At 43.4% G+C, this 13912-nt stretch overlaps 1 protein-coding gene across 1 annotated transcript in view; it reads left to right on the top strand.

Annotated features, from left to right (window-relative positions):
• Window positions 1-1112: 1112 nt before the first annotated feature.
• Window positions 1113-13912, top strand: part of EXOC3L2 (exocyst complex component 3 like 2) — a 69943-nt gene continuing 57143 nt past the window's right edge. Inside the window, exons 1-2 of the mRNA XM_033956093.1 lie at window positions 1113-1265; window positions 9856-10559. Of these exons, the coding sequence (XP_033811984.1) occupies window positions 9869-10559 (691 nt within the window). The 5' untranslated portion in view covers window positions 1113-1265; window positions 9856-9868. The remainder of the gene's footprint in view (window positions 1266-9855; window positions 10560-13912) is intronic.

Here is a 13912-nt window from a genome sequence, read left to right as displayed (position 1 = left end):
CCCACTCTCAGCCAGACAGGAATGTAAGACCTGGTGGATCTTGAAAATACTTGACAATAGATCTAATAAATGTTGGAACTGTAATCTAGAAGCAGGGACTTTGGAGCATCTAATTTTTTATTGTCCTTGTTTTAATGCCTTTTGGAAGTCAATTTGGTCTCAAATTAATTCTTTATTAGAAAATCCAGTTGCCTTGTCCTATGATACAATTTTGTTTGGAACATCGATGAGAGCAAAGAGCCAAATTTCAGCAAATAATAATAAATTGCTAATTATTATGACAGGGGTTGCCATTCAGAATATAACTAGAAATTGGAAAGATCATACAAGACTTAACTATACATTTTGGTGGAATTCTATATGATATATATATAAGATGGAACGAGTTCTTGCTATACAAAAAGGAAATTATAATAAGTTTAAAAAAATTTGGGGACCATTGATTGTATATTCGAATGATTAGACACCTTTTAATAAAAAGAATAATATGATATGGGATTGGGAGGGTATAATATATGATTCAAATAAAGTGTTAATATATGTGGAATGGGTGGGGGGAGGGGGGATAATATAGGATTTATTGTATGAGTTATACAAGTGATTTGTATGAATATTGATTATTTATTGTATACTTGTTATGAGATATAAAAATGAATAAAGAATTGGAAAAAAAAAAAGAAAATACTTGACAAGAGCTGCCATGACATCAAGGAGACAGGAAACACATCCTAGCCCAGAAGCTCATACTGAGAATTTGTATCTTCCTTTAATTTAACCCCCCCTCCCCCCCCCCCCAATTCCTTTCTGATCATGTCGTTCCTTTTCTTAAGTTCGGGTCATAGATATGATGCAATGACAGCCACCAAATGCAAGCAGAAGGAAGAAAAGGAGTAGATTCAGGGAGGACTAATCTCACACTGCCCCGAGATGGAAATTGCAAAACAGGACTGGGGGGGAGGGGGGGATGCTGCTCCTTTCCCATCACAAGGAAATCCTTTATCTAAATTTCCCTGGGGTCGTGTACTCGCCTTAGTGTCCCCCCCCCCCCCCCTCCTCTTCCGTAGATGCATTTCCTTTCTCCAACTTAGGGGGGTTTCAGGACAAACAGTTAACCCTCCCCGTCCCACCTTTGGGCGGGGTTTCCCAGCAGGACCCGCCCCCTTTCCTTTCTAAAAGTGGGATGTAGGAGACGGAAGGCTAGTGCAAGGTGTGAGACACGGTGGAGCTGCGGCATGGATTAGCTTCCCTGCGCCTTCTCTCGGGAGGTGGGTAATGCGGACTGGGAGAGGGAGAGAGATCCGAATCCGGGAAGGGAGGAGGGGAAGAAAGGGGGGGGGGAGGAGGGGTGTACAGGCTACTTTCAGGTTGTCGCTGAAGTTTGTTGTTCATCCCTAAGAAAACTCTGTCTAGAGCAGGGATCTCAAAGTCCTTCCTTGAGGGCTGAATCCAGCCGGGTTTTCAGGATTTCCCCAATGAATATGCATTGAAAGCAGTGCATGCACATAGATCTCATGCATATTCATTGGGGAAATCCTGAAAACCCGGCTGGATTCAGCCCTCAAGGAGGGACTTTGAGACCCCTGAAGTAAGCAGACTCACAAATCTAGAAGTGCAGGAATAGTCTAATACTTAAGCTGTGGTCTGCGAACCAAGTAAGCCTAGGCTGCACCCTGTGACCTTGGGCAAGTCGCTTAACTCTTCCTTTGCACCTATTGTTTCTAAATCTAACTCGCCTTGAATTACTGAGAAAGGTATTAGCTAAATCCTAAAGGACACGTGTAGCTCATGTTTTTATCCCTTGATTTGATTAACACCTGAAACAAATGCAGATCCTTAGCTCGATAGTTGCCAGAGTTGAGGAATGGGATGTTTGCCCTTAATTAAGGTGGTGTTGAATGATGACCCTGAACCCAGGAGCTAGTCTCTGGAAAAGAAACGTTGCTTATGTAGTTTTTGCCCTATATTTGGATAGAATAACAATGTCTGTGTGAAAATGATAGAAAGAACATAAAATGGGCATTATGAAGTTGTACTGCAATCTATGGGCAACAAAACCCGCTATGGAGGGGGTCATGATAGAAAGTCTTTGCATCTCCAGGGCTGGTGTACTTTCTGTGGTTGTGGTAATGGGTCATAAGCACAGAAAGTTTGATAAGGATTCCTGGTTACAGGGTAATAAGCAAAACTTTGAGAGGAAAATCTCCTTTGGAACAAATGTTCAAACTTATTTCTCTACAGAAAGGGTGGTGAACACATGAAACTGCTTCCCAGTGAACTCGGAGGAGAGAAACATCAGTCATGTAATAGGTTTCAAGAAAGGATAAGTGGCCAGAGAATAACATAGAGGAGGAGGAGCAGCCAGAAAGTATCTCAGATACTATCAGAGTGGTGGTAATAGAGATGGTGCAGAGAAGGAAAACAGAGCTAAAATGATACCATAACACAGGCCAGATTGTATTACATGATGATTTTGTCCTTAAACTGTATTTTTATATTTTATTTTACAGTAGTAACCTTGGACAGGCTTTTCAGCTAGATAAAATATGAAATGAAATTGGAACAGTGCCCCAGAAATAATAGTTGGTAGCAGCAGGTTTTATGGCTGGTTCCTTCCAGAAAGGCAGAGGGACCTGATGACTGGGTAACAACAATCTGTCTAATTTTGGCACTTTTTCGGATATAAGACTTGTATGATAGTTGGAATCTGGTCGTACTCATCCACCCAGGGAGGAAGTAGCCAAAATAGCCAAACTTGGAATCAGCCTACGAGCAGTTCAGCTTCTGCAGCTCAGATCTGCGCTATATCCTTTGCAGTGCAGGCTGAAAGGGCTAATTGATCTTTTTCTGCCATCACTTTATTATTTTAGTGAGGTGAAACCTCAGAGTCTGGAGGGTTACATTATTGGGACTTATGGGGAGGTTTATCTGGCAGACACAAATGCATGGAAAACATCTTCCTGTTGTGATCAATTCTTCATGCCTGTCTCGGATCTCACCTCTACAGCTGAAGATCCTCCATTCCTGTCCCATACTTTAACCTTCATGTCCCCGCTGCAGTCTTTGCCCCCCCCCCCCCCAATTCTTTTACTTCCTGTTCCATTTTTGCCTCTCATGTTGCCTGAGAGGCTATTTGTGCACTCACCACTCTTGTGAAAAAGCATATCTCCGTGCTGTTCCTTTGCCTGACCCCTTTTAACCAACATCTCAATATCTGTTGACTTTGCTATCCTGGAGCTTCCTTTAAAAAAAATTTTTTCTGCGTTATCTATACCATTTTGGACATATTTGAAAGCCTGTTAGAACCCCTCCCTGCTTTTAGAGGGGGGCATGAATGGAACTAGGCACTAGCGTGTGTGGTGGAGGGTTGTGTCTTGAATGTTGCTGGTAGGTCAGTGGGATGCTGCTGGATGAGAAAAATCCAGATCTTTGAGGAGCCCCTCTCCCCTGCTCCCTATGTTCCAAATCCATCCAGAATCCAGTAACACTTCTGCTGTTGGGTATACAGAGCAAAGCACAGCCTTGCCATGCCATGCAAGGTCTAGGTTAGACTGTATTCACCTTCTGAAACAAAATCAATCTCAGATACAACCAGAATGACATTTGATGTTATCCTAACTACATGCGGCCCATCAGGTCCTATTTTGAGGCCCTCGGTCTGTTTATCATAATCACAAAAGTAAAATAAAACAGTGTCTTGATCATACGTCTCTTTAGCTATAAATGACAATATTATTAAGATTTAGCCAAAAGGAAAGATTTATAAACTATAAAGACCTCATGTAAAATTGTCATGAACTATTTTTTCTGAGGCCCTCCATGGACCTACAAATCCAAAATGTGGCCCTGCGAAGTCTACAGCTGGTCACCACCTGAGGTGGTGGTGGGGTGTTTTTTTTATGTTTAAAGCAGAAAAGTTGTTAGGAGATTGTTAGAACATAAGAGTTGCCTCCGCTGAGGCAGACCATAGGTCCATCTTGGCCAGCGGTCCGCTCCCGCAGCAGCCCATCAGGCCTATTGTCTGAACAGTGGTCCCCGACTAATTTTATAACTTACCTCTAATCCTGTCCCTATAATCTACCTCTACTCTTATCTGTACCCCTCAATCCCTTTGTCTTCCAAGTACCTATCCTGATTTCTGTCTCTTTACACCCAACCAGAGAACAGGGAGCGTCTGTAGAATTTTTTTTTTTCCTGTTATTTATTAGCCAGCAGCTGCTGTACGGGAAATTCACTCTTCTCTGAGGTGATTTGTTAAACTGAAACTAAGAATGGTTGAGAGCAAAGTGTTAAATCCGGGCTCCAGGGTTCACAGATCCAGTGATGGCGGAGGAGCCTCTGCCATGGAGCTCTGCAGGTGTTGGCTTAGGCATTTCCAGGTGGGATTTCTACCAGTTTTACTTTGTTATGTCATGTGACTCGCCTTCTTTTTTGAGGCAAACGACAGGTAAGGTTAATGGAGCTCTCTTCTTTTCCTGTGAGGTATGCTAGAACTTATTTCATCTTTCCTATATAACGTTTGCTTATGCCCACTGGGAAAACTGATTCAAAGCTCTTGAGACCGGATATTTGCCACATGTGGATGACCTTCAGTCGAATGACGCATTAGGAAAGATGTGGCTGGAGGTGATGTTGAACTGACCATTACACCTAAAAGCTGGAAATTTGGTGAAGTTTTGAACTTTAGGTGTTTTGGTTCCTTTGTTTATTCTGTATTTATGATGGGGACATGTTCTGAGAGGGCTAGATGCACTAAAGTCAGCGATGATCGCTAAACCTGTTTTCACAACTTTAGCGACAATTGCTGTTACCGATCTGATACACAAAATGACCCTCAATCGCCCATTTTCCGATCCAGCCATGCAAATTAGCAAAAACCCTATGCAAAATAGCCAACCAATTGATGCACTAACATCGCACGGCTATTCCAAATGGCGTATTAATAACTGTCCCATTTTAAAAAGAAAAAAAAGTCTCGCACCACCAAAGACGGCACTCCACGATGACAGATTGTGCTTGTAACACACACACAACATCTGTGCCATTTAAAAAAAAAAAAAAAAGCCCTAACAGCAGTGACAGGAGGCTACTTCCCCTGTCACTTCTGTTAGGGCACTGCACATGTATCAATCGCTCACTGAGTTATCAGTCGCGCTTTCGTGCAAATGATTTGCACCTCATGCAAATCATTTACGTGCAAACTTGCTAGCACATCAATCGCTGTTGGAGAATCGGCCAGCAGTGATCGAGTTGGTATGTTTAATGCATGTAGCCCTTAGAGCAATGGTCTCAAAACTTGCGGCCTGGGGGCCACATGCGGCCCGTCAGGTACTATTTTGAGGCCCTCGGTATGTTTATCATAATCACAAAAGTAAAATAAAACAGTTTCTTGATCATATGTCTCTTTAGGTATAAATAACAATATTATTATTAAGACTTAGCCAAAAGGAAAGATTTATAAACTATATAAAGAGTTTTACCTTATGCAAAATTGTCATTTCTTTAATAAGACATTAACTGTTTTTTTCTGAGGCCCTCCAAGTACCTACAAATCCCAAATGTGGCCCTGCAAAGGGTTTGAGTTTGAGTCCACTGCCTTAGAGCATTTTTTGTCTGCTGCCCCAGATTTCACAAGTACAGTGGCATACCTGGGGTATGTGTTGTAAACAACTCAGATGTAGCCTGTCGGTGAAACGCTGGCCTCCGTTGGTGTGCCGATCAGCCTCAAGATAAGTGGGACATTTTTCCTCTATTAGAAATTTTGTATATGTGAAGCATAGTTTTTGCTCAAAAGTTTGTAATGCTCACTTTTAAACGAAGGCTTTGCCTGTGAGGTTACCGTTCAACCACCTTTATATCCACCTTTGTGGTGGTGGGAGGGCCCTTTCTGAGGCTTTTTCCTTCTTTTTGAGCAAACTTAGAGCTTTACTGGCTTCTCATCACTTCTGCAAAACTTTACTACTATAACATCTTTTGACCACACTAGTCTCCAATTGAAAGAGTTGTTGTCACATACCTGGGGTATGTGACACCTGGGGGCCGATTAACACTCCCCTAAATAAATAAAAAACATTTGTAGTAATTTTATTTATTTAGTTTTATATCCTGTCCTCCCCAGGGAGTTCAGAACGGGTTATAGTTTAACATTCACAGTGTTACAATATAACATCACATAGGGTTTACAACCTCTTCAACCCCATGCAGGCACTGAGGTGTAAACAAAAAAGACTTTTCCTCTCTCTTTTAGGTCATAGCTCATGCTTGCTGTCTACCAACAGCTCTGGCAGGATACACATTTCAAATCTGACATATAGTAATCACAAAATAGAAAATAAAATTATTTTTTTTCTACTTTCTGTTGTCTGGTCATTTAAATCGTGTTGATTCCAGGCTCTAGTTTCTGTTTATCTTCTGTTAATTCGCTCGCCAGGGCCTCCTACCCATTTGACATTTTCTTCTTTCTCCATGCTCGCCATCCATCTTCCATCTCTGGACCTTTCTTTCCACTGTCATAACCAACATTTCTTTTCCACTGTCTACCATCTCTTATCGCTCTCTCTTTTCCCCTCCATGCCGTATCTCTCCCTTCCTCCCCTCCATGTGCAACACTCCACATGCACCATCTCTCTCTGCCCTCCACCCTATGTCCAACATTTTTCCTTCTCTTTTCTCCATGCATGTCTCCCTCCCCTCCACCATATGCAGGATTTTTCTCTCTCACTCCTTTCTACCTCTTTGTTGCACTCCCTTCTGCTCCTCCACCCCATGTCCAAGAATTCTCCCTCCTATCCCCTGTGTTGCAGTTTCCCATCCCTTCCATCCCCATGTACAGCATCTTTGCACCCAACTGACTCCCACCATGAGATTTTTTTGTGGTTTGTTTCACCAGGGCTTCTCTCTGCTCCATTGTCAGTGATGTCATCAGTGACGTGGCCGAGGGAAGACCCCGCTGGGCCACAAGAAGTCTGTTCAGAGCATTCTCTCATTGTTGGCAGCCTTAACTCGCTGCTCTGCTGGCATCGAGCCTTCCTTCTGCTATCGCAAAGATAGCACCTGGCAGAGAAGAAGGCTTGACACTGACATAGTAGTGGTGTTCCCGGACCATGAAGCTGACGCTGACTCCAGAAGCACCCCCTTATGGTCTGCACCAAGGGTGGACCGAACCCCCCCCCCCCTTGGTATGCCACTGGATAAGTACAGGCTTATTTTTATTAGTATAAACAAATTTTAGTTGTGTTGTTCATTTAATTTATTTCTTGACATACTGCCCTTCAAGCCCTCCATATTGTGTATCCAAGTTTTATTAAAATTTGTTGAAACGCCTATCATAAATTCTAAGCATTTTACAATGTTAAAAACAAGGGGGAGACTTACAAGGGCATATCGACAAGACAAATTAGGGACTAGACATGAAAACATTGGGTAAGGTAATTATTGTATTTCATCATTAAAGAAAAGCATAAATAGAGGGGAGGAGAAGGTCCTCTTTGTTAAAGAGAAGATCCTTTTTTTTATTTTTTTGAAAGAAAAAAAAATGTAAGAGTGGAGAGGAAGAGGTTATTACTCAAAAGCGTCTTTGAAAAGGAAACAATTTAGTCGCATTTTAATTTATTTACGGTTTTTTTTTGGCCCTCAGGGTATTTGGTAGGGAATTCCAGATTGTGGGTGTTGTAACCGAGAAGGATATGAAGAAGATGTTGGGAAGTTGATCTCAAGGCTCTGGGGGATCATAGGGGATGAGGGCTCTATCAATGAAAGCAGGTTCGTTGGATTGTAGGGTTTTGAATGCGAGGATAGCTATTTTGTAGGTTATTCTGTGGGGAATTGGAAGCCAATGGGCTTTTTTTCAGTAAAAGGGTAACATGGTCGTATTTCTTGGAATTAGTTATGACTTTTATGGCAATGTTTTGGATTAGTTGGAGGCGGCAAAGTCAAAACGGTAGAACAGGCATGGTCCCTTCTGAAAAATACTATCACGGAAGCACAAAGCCTCTACATTTCGCGGATGTCCAAAGAAAACAAATGGCAAAAGAGAGCCAGCGTGGCTTACTAAAGAGGTTAAGGAAGCCATAAAAGACAAAAAGGACTCCTTTAAAGCATGGAAACGCATGAAAACAACTGAAACTTGGAACAAACACTAGGATGATCAGAAGAAGTGTCACAGAGCGGTGAGGGATGCCAAAAAAGACTATGAGGAGAAAATAGTGCAGGAGGCCAAAAACTTCACGCCCTTCTTCAGTTATGTGAAAGGGAGAAAAACCTTCAAGATCATGAAGGGCATAGAAAGAGTAGACAGGGACAGATTTTTCAAATTATGGGGAACCACAAGTACAAGGGGGCACTCGGAGAAATTGAAAGGGGGAAGGTTTAGAACAAACGCCAGGAAGTTCTTTTTCACCCAGAGGGTGGTGGATACATGGAACGCGCTACCGGAGGATGTGATAAGCAGGAGCACGCTACAGGGCACAGGAAGCCTCTTGCTATGCTACGACCTATTCAGGAGTCTTTATTTTATTTTGAGTTCCATGGTGATTTTAGACAGCTGCATTTAGGCCTCTCTTGCAAATTGGCACCCCTCCTCCTCCTCTCCTTTCTGTGCGCACCCGCCTGCCCCTTGCCTTCCTCTGTACCTTTATTACTTTTCCGACCTGCATTGGCATTGGCACTCTCTCTGATATCACTTCTGGGACAAACCGATACTGCTCATGCCGGAGAAGTTTGAAAGGGAAGGGTACGGGCGCACAGCGGGAAGGCAGGGGATGGGTGTCACCGCCCCGGGCGCCATGCACCTTGCTACGCCACTGAGTGCTCATTTTAATACTAATGATCTCCTTGTATTGCATTTGCATAGGATTCTTGGTATCTGCTACTGCAATTGTTAAAAGCCACCAAGAACTCTTTTGTGCATCAGAGGCAGAGTTAATTTGCAAGCCAAACTGGCTACAACCAGTCTTACATGCACGGAAAACTTTTGAGCATCTTCTGATTCAGGCAGGGTATCCCTGAAATGGTATGTAGTTCTTCAGTATTAATGCTCAGTTTTGTACAGATTGTCAAAGAGAATTCAAGTGCTTTATCTGAAAAGCTAAGTACTGTGTAGCCCGGGTCTTGATAGTTTTTCTCTGAATCTAAGAGTCAACGTTTGAGACCTTTTTCATGTCCCCCACCCCATCTCCCAACTATCCAAAGTTTGAAGAGCAAGGAGAAAGGGGAAGAAAGCTTAGTAAATCATTTATTTACTCTTCAAAAAGTTCATATAGTGCACAAACTAAATAATTTACAGCTCAACATAAACTAAATGTTTCCTCTGTTTTTTTCATGAGACTAAAATCATGCCCAAGACACCTAGGCAATCATAAACATCCTTTTTCTTCAGCCCAAATCAGCTCACTGGATAAACAAAAACTGTTTGCCTTCAAGAAGGGGCAGAAAGTGCTAATTTAAAGTTTTTTACTACTAAAGCGCTACCAGACCTATATTCTTTGTACAGAGTCACAAAGAAGACAGTCCCTGCTCGAAAGAGCTTACAATATAAACAGACAAGACAGACAAACAGGATGTCATGGATACAGTTAAGGGGAACGGGTAATCTGCTGGCTGGGTTGGTGGGCAGTGGGAAGTAGAGTTATGGATTGAAGGCTATATCGAAAATGGCTTATCCTATGTGTCCATTTCCCATGAGGGAAGAGAGTGTATGAATGTGTCTCATTTTTAAGGTATTGTGTCCTGTGGGGGGGGGGGAGGGGTCTCCCTTCTAGGGAAGTGAGCCCTGTGTCATTGGTGGCTGGGAAGCAAGGAGAAGATAAGGGGAGCATTCAGTAGCTTTTGATTTCTGACGAAAATCTCTTCTGGTTTCAGGTTCTGTTAACCAATGAGAACGATGCCTGTTTTTAAGAGCCCCGATCCAATTAAGATGGCAAATGGGAACATGAGCCAAAACAGTGGGAAGTTAATCCTGGAAGAGATGAGCTTCAACACTAGTCCTTTTAAGAGTGACCTGGAGGAGTGCAAGATTCTCTCCCCAGGGGGTGGGAACCCCTTTGAAGAAGAGGAAGAACAGGAGATCAGTGACCTCAATGGAGATCTACTCAACAGCAGTTTCCAGGCTAATAGCACCAAGCGCCGGGGTACTCTGGAGAGACTTGTAGGTTTGTCTCCTTTCAAGATGGGCAAAGTTCAAAAAGGGGTAGCCAAGGACAAGCAGCAGAATGAAGAGAGAGGGCTTGAGAGGAAATCCTTCTTGGGCAATATGATGAATCCATTGAACAAGGGAGACCAATACTTAAAAGTTCCAGAGAAAAGAAAGCCACGTAGATCCTCTGAGGACTTCAGCATCCTGCAAATGTTTAATGGGAAGCGGAAGGAGAGTCTTACCAATCAGGACTTAAGCTCCCAAGAGTGGAATAATGGGGCTGACACCATGAAGCGCCTTCTGAAGCTTGGGCGTGGAACCAGACTTCGTCGGGAATCCTTGGTGGACAAGGTACTCTTGCCAGAGTCCACAGAGCCTATCACGGTGCCAGAGGAGGTGAAGATTGAAAAAGTCCAACAACCACTGTCAGGTTAGTCTGGCCAGCATTAGCCATTTACACCCAGATTCTCTAATCAGTGCCCATGTCGGCAGCCGCTGATCACGTCAATCATGCGACAGCTCCAGTTAGAGAATCGTACCTCAAGCGTCTACTTAGGCACAATTCATGCAAAGATGGGTGTCAAGAAATGTAATCCCAGAAAACCCGGGCCTACATTTCTGGCATCTATTTTTGCTGCAGTATATTGAAAATAGTCCATAGCTTGCCATTATCTAATCGTGGCAGGGGATTGCCTGATCATCTGAGCCAGCAGGATTTCCCAAAACTGGCTTTGGGGAGTCCTGCTGGTTCAGCTGATTGGAAATTCCCCTGCCACGATTAGCTGAACTCTGGCACAGGTGCCTAAAACCCCTCCCATGGAAGGGACCTTGGTGCTTGGCAAATCAGAGTCTTAGGCCCCTCCCAGTACATCCCAGGGTGCACTGGGAAGGGGAAGGCCTGCCATTTTGAATAGGTGGGCCTGCTGGTAGCAGGGAATAGGCATCCATCCTACTGGTTTTCCATCCAAAAGTAGAAGGGAGTGGGTGGGGTGTCCTTCTCAGCAGAAGGGGGATCTCTTTTGGAGAGGTGCTGGTGGGATCGGTGGGTGGGTAGGAGGGAGGGAGAGGTATCTGGGTTCTCCCTGCTGGTTCAGCTACTCGTGATAGGGAAATCCCTAATCAGCTGAGCCAGCAGGAGCCACTGTTTTGGGTAGTCCTGCCAGCTCATCTAATCGGAGATTCCCCTGCCATGATTAGCTAATGGTAAGCAGTGGACGATCTTCAGGATCCCCCAGCAAAAATAGGCACTGGAAATGTAGGCCTGGGTTTCCCGGGCCTACATTTCTGGTGCCTATCTTAGCATAGGTGTTTTAGGCCACCTAATGCTACTTCTGGTGTTGGCCATGCCTACTTTGGCATTCAGTGGCCTAAAGCGCCTATTTAGGCATCAATAGGCACTTCAACATTGCTGTTTCTAACAGCGTCCTTCAGTTAACTTAGGCACTGTTAGTATATACTATACATTTAGTATATTGGGAAGAAAAACATCTGTGTTAAAGGAAATTTTTCTATAACACCTTAAATATCCCTCTCGCAGACCTTGGCGGTGTTGCTGTGTGAAATACAAGTTTCACACACACAGATTATTAACACCAACTTTGTCATCGGTCTATTTTTTATGTATGTACTGTATCCTCTATAATAAAATCCTAAGCGCGCAGGCGCACTTAGGACGGCGTGTCCCTCTGTGCCAAATTCCATTTTTGAACACGGAGGCAGGAAACACACCGGCGACTCCCCCCTCCCATCCTCACTCACCACCAGAGAAACCTCCATAGTCGTCGGAACGGGGGAGGTATATATAAATAGACCGATGACGAAGTTGGTGCTAATAATCTGTGTGTGTGAAACTTGTATTACACACAGCAACACCGCCGTGGTCTGCGAGAGGGATATTTAAGGTCCTGACCTTAAATAAGGTTTCTATAAAGTCTAAAGCTTTTGACTATTTGTGATAAAGGAAAGCCACTTACTGTGTTTTCCCAATACACTCCTTTCTGATCCAATATAATTCAGTTCTCCAGGATACTCCAGCCCCTGCTATTCTGCTGCTGTGTTTATGTAATATGTTTTGGAGACTTGCTGAGTTTCCTGAGTTTTATAATTACCTCCTCTTCCCATTTCATCTCTAGCTCCCATCCTTTCAGGATTTGAAGGAATGGCTGGAGATGAATTTTAGCTACCATAGGTCATGCATGAGGATATTATTTGTGCACTAAGGATGATTTTCGCTTGCATCCTGTTGATGAATCTTTGAGCCTCTGGCAGCCACATGACACTCAGAGATGGCAGGAATAATAAAGTAGTGCTGCCCCTGTACACACTGTAGAAACATTTTAATTTATTACTTCCCTAAACTGAGGGAATATTTTTAAAAAATAGCTTGGGAGAGGGAGAGGCAAGGCTTCCCTACTTACAAATTTCCTTTTTTTATATGCTTGGGTGCTGAAGTGCAACAGCAGTAGATTATAATATGAATTGGCGACAGCACTGGACATTCTCTAACCTGTTGTCTGCTGGCTTCACCTATGGAAAGATTTTCTAAGCCTTCTGATGCGCTTTCTCATAAGAACATAAGCAGTGCCTCCACTGGGTCAGACCTGAGGTCCATCGTGCCCAGCAGTCCAACAGGTCCAGGACCTGTGCAGTAATTCTCTATTTATACCAGTGGTCTCAAACTCAAACCCTTAGTGGGGCCACATTTTGGATTTTTAGGTACTTGAAGGGCCGCAGAAAAAACAGTTAATGTCTTATTAAAGAAATGACAACTTTGCATGAGGTAAAACTCTTTATAGTTTATAAATCTTTCCTTTAACAGTTAAAGGAAAGATTTATAAACTATAAAGAGTTTTACTTTATGCAAAATTGTCATTAACTATTTTTTCTGCAGCCCTCACATTTAAAGTTTAATATCTTTCCTTTCTCAAAACTGACACATTTCAATCACTATATTGAAAATAAAATCATTTTCCCTATCTTTGTTGTCTGGTGACTTTATTTTTCTGTGCATTTAACTCTGTTTCCAGGGTCTTCTTGTCCTTTGACTGGTTTTCTCTCTGTCTTCACTTTCTGCCTTGCATCCATCTTTGGCATTAACTGCTTTCTTTTCAAAATCTACGTTTCCATGTCTTACCTTCCCTTCTTTCTCTCTCTTCTTTTGTCCCTATTTCCATGGTATGATATCTTTCTTTCCTTTCTCTCCTTCCTTCCTTTCCCCTGGTCTGGCATCTGTCTCCGTCCCTCCCCCAACTTTTTATTTCTTTCACCCTGCCCCCTTCTTTCTCTCTCTCTCCATGCCCCCTTTCTTTCTGTCTTTCTCTCTCCATGCCCCTTTCTGTCTGTATCCCGTCTCCCTTCTTTCTTTCTGTCTCCCTGTCCCCCCTTTCTTTCTTTACTTCTCCCTGCCCTCCCCCAAGCCACTACCATTGGGGAACAGGCCGCCACCGCCGCAATCGGGAAACAGGCCGCACTGAGGTCTTAACTCTCCCTGCTTATCTTCCCCAGCGCGGGGCTGACCAATTCTCGCCACCCAACGTCAATTCTAAAGTTGGGGAGGGACTTCCGGGCCAGCCAGGCAGCGATTCTATCCCTTTTTAAAGCAGGAAATTGTCCAATCCTTTCTTAAACCCCAGTACTGTACTCTGCCCTATTACTTCCTCTGGAAGCGCATTCCAGGTGTCCACCACACGATGGGTAAAGAAGAACTTCCTGGCATTTGTTTTGAATTTGTCTCCTTTCAACTTTTCCGAATTCCCTCTTGTTCTTTCATTTTTTGAAAGTTTG

Source organism: Geotrypetes seraphini, chromosome 8 (assembly GCF_902459505.1).
Source record: "Geotrypetes seraphini chromosome 8, aGeoSer1.1, whole genome shotgun sequence".
NCBI classification, from domain to species: domain Eukaryota; kingdom Metazoa; phylum Chordata; class Amphibia; order Gymnophiona; family Dermophiidae; genus Geotrypetes; species Geotrypetes seraphini.
This window is presented reverse-complemented; position numbering and strand designations above follow the sequence as displayed.